General features: G+C 44.8%; 1 protein-coding gene across 1 annotated transcript; it reads right to left on the bottom strand.

Annotated features, from left to right (window-relative positions):
• Positions 1-253: 253 nt before the first annotated feature.
• CCDC97 (coiled-coil domain containing 97) lies at positions 254-6,734 on the bottom strand. The gene is made up of 4 exons (XM_077789150.1): positions 6,700-6,734; positions 5,032-5,304; positions 3,644-3,812; positions 254-1,133 (listed from the first exon to the last, which is right to left on the bottom strand). The coding sequence occupies exons 1-4, from the start codon at positions 6,716-6,718 to the stop codon at positions 1,028-1,030; spliced, it is 567 nt and encodes a 188-aa protein (XP_077645276.1). The 5' UTR covers positions 6,719-6,734; the 3' UTR covers positions 254-1,027.
• Between the last annotated feature and the right edge of the window lie 11 nt (positions 6,735-6,745).

Here is a 6,745-nt window from a genome sequence, read left to right as displayed (position 1 = left end):
TTGGTGGATTTTTTTTTTTTGGCATATTTTGGGAATTTTTTGGGTTTTTTGTGGAATATTTGGGGATATTTTGGGGATATTTTGGGGATGTTTGGAGGAATTTTTTGGGAATATTTGGGGAATGTCCTCGGAATATTTTGGGGATATTTTGCAAATTTTTGGGAATATTTTGGGGATATTTTGGGAATTTTCTGGGGATATTTGGGAATATTTTGGGGGATATTCTGGGGAATTTTTGGGGATATTTGGGGAATTTTGGTGGATATTTTGGGGATATTCCGGGGATATTTCAGGAATGTTCTGTGGATATTTGGAGGAATTTTTTGGGAATTTTTGGGGATATTTTGGGAATATTTTGGGGACATTCCGAGGATATTTCGGGAATGTTCTGGGGATATTTTGGGAATTTTTGGGGGATATTTTGGGGATATTTTGGGAATTTTTGGGGTATATTTTGGGGACATTCTGGGGATATTTTGGGAATTTTTGGGGGATATTCTGGGGATATTTTGGGAATTTTTGGGGGATATTCCGGGGATATTTTGGGAATATTTTGGGGATATTTTGGGAACATTCTGAGGATATTCTGGGGATATTTTGGAGGTATTTTGGGAATTTTTGGGGGATATTCTGGGGATATTTTGGGAAGTTTTGGGGGATATTTTGGGAATATTTTGGGAATATTTTGGGGATATTCCGAGGATATTCCAGGCATATTTTGGGAATATTTTGGGATATTTTGGGAAGTTTTTTGGGAATTTTTTGGGATATTTTGGTGATATTTTGGGGCCATTCTGGGGATATTCCGGGGATATTTTGGGAATTTTTGGGGGATATTTGGGGGATATTCTGGGGATATTTTGGAGATATTCTGGGAATTTTTGGGGGATATTCTGGGCATATTCCGGGGATATTTTGGGAATATTTTGGGGATATTTTGGGAAGTTTTTTGGGAATTTTTTGGGCTATTTTGGTGCTATTCCGGGGCCGTTCCGGGGATTTGGGGATTTCTGGGAGCTGTCCGGCCCTAGGGCAGCGGCGGCGCCGGGCCCGGCTCCTCCTGATCGAAGTATTGATCCTCCAGGTCCCGCCAGAGCTCCGGCGGCTCCCGGCACGGCTCCTGCTCCAGCGCGCTGGCAACGGGATGCCGGGACAACGGGGGATTGGGGATTTGGGGGGATTTGGGATTTGGGGATTGGGGATTGGGGGATTGGGGGATTTGGGATTGGGGGATTGGGGATTGGGGATTGGGGGATTTGGGATTGGGGGATTGGGGATTGGGGATTGGGGGATTTGGGATTGGGGGATTGGGGATTGGGGATTGGGGGATTGGGGGATTTGGGATTGGGGGATTGGGGATTGGGGATTGGGGGATTGGGGGATTGGGGATTGGGGATTGGGGATTGGGGGATTTGGGATTGGGGGATTGGGGGATTTGGGATTGGGGGATTGGGGATTGGGGATTGGGGATTGGGGATTGGGGGATTGGGGATTGGGGGATTTGGGGGATTTGGGGGAGAATTTGGGGGATTTTGGGGGGATCTGGAGTGGTGTTAGGGGGCCCTGAGGGGGTTTGGAGGGGATTTTGGGGGGAATTTGGGGGATTTTGGGGGGAATTTGGGGGATTTTGGGGGGAATTTGGGGGATTTTGGGGGATTTTGGGGGATTTTGGGGGGAATTTGGGGGATTTTGGGGGATTTTGGGGGATTTTTGGGATTTTTAGAGCGAGATTCGGGGGATTTTTTCGGAATTTTTGGTTAATTTTTCGGCAATATTTGGGAAGGTTTGGGGGATTTGGGGAATTCCGGAATTTTGGGGGAATTTTTGGGATTTTTAGGGCGAGATTTAGGGGATTTGGGGGTTTTTTGGGGGGTTTTTTGGTGATATTTGGGATTTTTAGGGCGAGATTTGGGAAGGTTTTGGGGGGTTTGGGAGATTTTTGGGGGAATTTTTGGTTTTTTTGGGGGGGATTTCAGGGATTTTTTGGGACTTTTTGGGAATTTTTGGGTGATATTTGGGATTTGTAGGGCGATATTTGGAAAGATTTTGGGGATTTCTGGGAATTTTTGGGAATTTTTGGGGAAATTTTGGGAATTTTTTGGGAATTTTGGGGCAATATTTGGGATTTTTAGGGTGATATTTGGGAAGGTTTTGGGGGATTTTTTAGGGGATTTTTGGGGAATTTTTTGGGACTTCTTGGGAATTTTTTGGGAATTTTTTTGGCGAATTTTTGGGTGAGATTTGGGATTTTTAGGGCGAGATTTGGGAAGGTTTTGGGGATTTTCTGGGAATTTTTGGGCACTATTTGGGAAGGTTTGGGAGGATTTGGGGAATTCCGGAATTTTTTTGAATTTTTGGGAATTTTTGGGCAATATTTGGGATTTTTAGGATGCTATTTAGGGGTTTTTGGGACTTTTTGGGAATTTTTGGTGAATTTTTGGGCAATACTTGGGAAGATTTTGGGTTTTTTTTTGGACTTTTTGGGAAATTTTTGGGAATTTTTGAACGATATTTGGGAAGGTTTGGGAGATTTTTAAACATTTTGAATAGTTTGGGGTTTATTTGTGAATTTTGGGGTTTTTTGGGTAATTTCAGAGATTTTTGGGGTTTTTTATGAGGGATTTTCTTGGGGTATTTTTGGGGGATTTTTTTGGTGGATTTTCTGTGGATTTTTGGGCTATTTTGCTCATTTTTTGTCAAATTTCTTTGGTTTTTTTTAATTTTCAGCATTTCGAGGCCATTTTGGGGTGAATTTGGGGGATTTTGGGGCACCTGGAGTCGAAGTCGCTGTCCAGCCCCTGCAGGAAGTGCTGGCAGATTCGGGAGGATTTTTGGGTTATTTTGGGCTATTTTGGTCATTTTTTTCGTATTTCTTCGGGATTTTAAAATTTTTTGAATATTTTGTGGTTTATTCGTGAATTTTCGGGGGTTTTGGGCCATTTCAGTGGTTTTGGGTTTTTTTATGAGAGATTTTTTTGGGGTATTTTTGTGGGATTTTATTTGTGGATTTGTCGAATTTTTGTGGATTTTTTTCTGGACTTTTGGGCTATTTTGCTCAGTTTTTGTTTTTTTTCGTTTTTTTTTTTAATTTTCAGCATTTCGAGGCCATTTTGGGGTGAATTTGGGGGATTTTGGGGCACCTGGAGTCAAAGTCGCTGTCCAGCCCCTGCAGGAAGCGCTGGCAGATTCAGGAGGATTTTTGGGTTATTTTGGGCTATTTTGCTCATTTTTTGTTGGATTTTTTCGGGGTTTTTTTTAATTTTCGCCATTTCGAGGCCATTTTGGGGTGAATTCGGGGGATTTTGGGGCACCTGTAGTCAAAGTCGCTGTCCAGCCCCTGCAGGAAGTGCTGGCACCTCTGGGAGGATTTTTTGGGTATTTTGGCCTATTTTGCTCATTTTTTGTTGGATTTTCTCGGGGTTTTTTTTAATTTTCGCCATTTGGAGGCCGTTTTGGGGTGAATTTGGGGGATTTTGGTGCACCTGGAGTCAAAGTCGCTGTCCAGCCCCTACAGGAAGTGCTGGCAGATTCGGGAGGATTTTTGGGCTATTTTGCTCATTTTTTGTTGGATTTTCTTGGGTTTTTTTTTAATTTTCGCCATTTGGAGGCCGTTTTGGGGTGAATTCGGGGGATTTTGGGGCACCTGTAGTCGAAGTCGCTGTCCAGCCCCTGCAGGAAGCGCTGGTACATGTGCGAGGTGAACTCCAGGCGCAGCAGCTCCCGCTCGGCCGCGTCGGGGACGCGCTGCCGACCTTCCTCATCCTCCTCATCCTCCTCATCCTCATCCTCATCCTCATCCTCATCCTCGGCGCCTGCGGGAGCAGAAATCCCCAAAATGCCCCAAAAATCCCCAAAATCGCCCTCGGAAATCCCCCCAAGAAATCAGGGAAGTCGCCGGAAAACGGAAAAAAATCCCAATTAAACAGAAAAAAATCCCATCGAAAAATTGCCCCCAAACGACTGGAAATCTTTGAAACACCAAAAATCCCCCAGATTTGCCTGAAATATTCTCAAAATACACCAAAATGCCACAAAAATCCCCAAAAACACCCCAAAATCCCCTAAAATGCCCCAAAACTTTCACAAAATCCCCCAAAACCTCCCCCAACCCCTGCCCCAAATCCCCTAAAACCCCAAATATCCCCCCAAAATCATCCCAAAATTCCCCAAAATCCCCTCAAACCTCCCCAAATCCCCAATATGCCCCCAAAATCTCCCCAAATCCCCTGAAAAGTCCTTAAAATGCCCCAAAACCTTCACAAAATCCCCCAAAATCATCCCAAAATCCCAAAAATCCCCTTAAAACCCCATTATCCCCCCAAAATCCCCAAAACCTCCCAAAATCCCCCGAAATCTCCCCAAAATCCCCTTAAACCCCCCAAAATTTCCACAGACCCTCCAAAATTCCCCTAAAATGCCCTTAACCCCCCCAAAATCCCTCTGCAAAATCCCCTAAAATCCCCAAAATTCCCCCAAACCCCTCCCTAAATTGCACCAAAATCCCCAAATTCCCCCAAAATCCCCCTAAACCCCCCCAAATCCCTCTGCAAAATCCCCTAAAAACCCCCAAAATCTCCCAAAACCCCCCAAAATTCACCCAAATCCCCTCAAACATCCCAAAATCACCCCAATATCCCCCCAAAATCATCCCAAATCCCCCCAAAATCCTCCCAAAACTCCCCCACAAAATCCCCTCAAACCCCCCAAAATATCCCAAATCCCCCCAAAATCCCCTCAATATCCCCCCAAAATCATCCCCAAAATCCCCTAAAACCTCCCAAAATCGCCCCAAAACCCCCTCAAAAGCCCCCAAAATTCCCCCAAAAACGCCCAAAACCCCCTCAACCCCCCCAAAATTGCCCAAATTCCCCCCAAATCCCCCCGAAATCCCCTAAAACCTCCCAAAATCGCCCCAAAAAATCATCCCAAAATCCCCTAAATCCTCCCCAAATCACCCCAAAAATCCCCTCAAATCTCCCCAAATTCCCCAAAATTGCCCAAAATCGCCCCAAATCGCCCCAAAATCCCGACCCGCGCTCTCCTCCAGCGCGCTCAGCAGCAGCTCCCGCAGCTCCTTCCCGGCCTCCTTTTGGGGCAATTTCGGGCCTTTTCGGGCCATTTCCGGCCCCTTCTGGGCATTCTGGGGAATTCCCGGCGGATTTTGGGGAATTCCCGGCGGATTTTGGGGAATTCCCGGCGGATTTTGGGGATTTTTCCTGGGAATGTCCCGGAAGCGGCCGATGTAGCGATGGAAGAGCCGCGGGGCGCGGAGCCGCATCCGCTCCTCGCTGAAGTAGTCGCCCTCTGAATTGGGGGAAAAAAGGGGGAATTTGGGAAAATTGGGGAGTTTGGGGGGTTTGGGGGGTTTGGGGGGAAATTGGGAAAAAATGGGGAAATTTGGGGGAAAATTGGGGGGATTTGGGGAAAATTTAGGGGTGAAATTGGGGGAAATTTGAGGTAAAAAATAAAGGAAAAATGGGAGAAATTTGGGTGAATTTGGGGAAAATTTGGGGGAGATCTGCGGTAAAATTGGGGGGAAATTGGAGAAAATTGGGGAAAAAGGGGGGAAATTGGAAGAAAATTTGGGGAAAAATTGGGGAAAAATGGGGGGAAATTGGGGAAATAGGGGGAAAATTGGGGGGAAATGGGGGATATTAGGGGGGAGTTTTTGGGAAAATTGGGGGAATTTGGGAAAAAATTTAGGGCTGAAATTGGAGGAAAATGGGGGGAAATTTGGGGTAAAAATTGGGGAAAAAAGGGGGGGAATTTGGGTGAATTTGGGGTAAAATTGGGGTAAAATTGGGGGAAAATGGGGGGAAATTGGGGGAATTGGGGAGATTTGGGTGAAAATTGAGGAATTTGGGGTAAATTTGGGGTGAATTTGGGGTGAATTGGGGGGAAATTGGAGAAATTTGGGGGAATTGGGGAGATTTGGAGAGAATTTGGGAAAATACAGGGGAAAAATGGGGAGATTTGGGGAAATTGGGGAGAATTTGGTGGGAAATTTGAGTAGAAAATGGGGAAAATTGGGGGAAAAATTTGGGGGAATTTGGGGGAAAATTGGGGAGATTTGGAGGGAATTGGGATAAAATTTGTGGGAAATTGGGGGAAAATTGGGAGAAATTTGGGGAAAATTTGGGGGAAATGTGTGAAAATTGGGGGGAATTTGGGGAAAATTGGGGAGATTTGGAAAGAATTTGGGAAAAATTGAGGGAAATTTGGGGGAAAATTGGGGAGATTTGGGAAATTTGGGGCAAATTGGGAGGAAATTTGGGGGGAAATTGGGGTAAAATGAGGGGAAATTTGGGGGGAAATGGGAGGAAATTGGGGAGATTTGGGTGAAAATCAAAGAATTTGGGGGGAAATTGGGGAAATTTGGGAGCAATGTTGGGGAAATGGGGAAAAATTGATCCTTTCTCGATAATTTATCAATAATTATCAATAATTATCAACATTTATCTATATTTAATGATATTTATCAATAGCTGTCGATCATTTATCAATAATTAATTGATATTGGATCCCTCTGATCAATTCCCTCCATGCCCAAGCACTCCTGACGTGGCCGTGCCTGCATTCATCCCCATTGATTATTGATCATTTATCGATCATTAATCGATTGTTTATCATTATTTATCAGTAATTAATCAATAACCAACCAATAATTAATCAATAACCAATCAATACTCGATAATTTACCTCGGATCAGCTCCCTCATGGCGGCGTAGCGCCAGTTCCTGACCTG

The sequence above is a fragment of the Lonchura striata genome, chromosome 31, assembly GCF_046129695.1.
Source record: "Lonchura striata isolate bLonStr1 chromosome 31, bLonStr1.mat, whole genome shotgun sequence".
In the NCBI taxonomy this organism is placed as follows: Eukaryota; Metazoa; Chordata; class Aves; order Passeriformes; family Estrildidae; genus Lonchura; species Lonchura striata.
The sequence above is the reverse complement of the archived record's forward strand: the minus strand, read 5'-3'. Positions and strand labels throughout refer to the sequence as shown.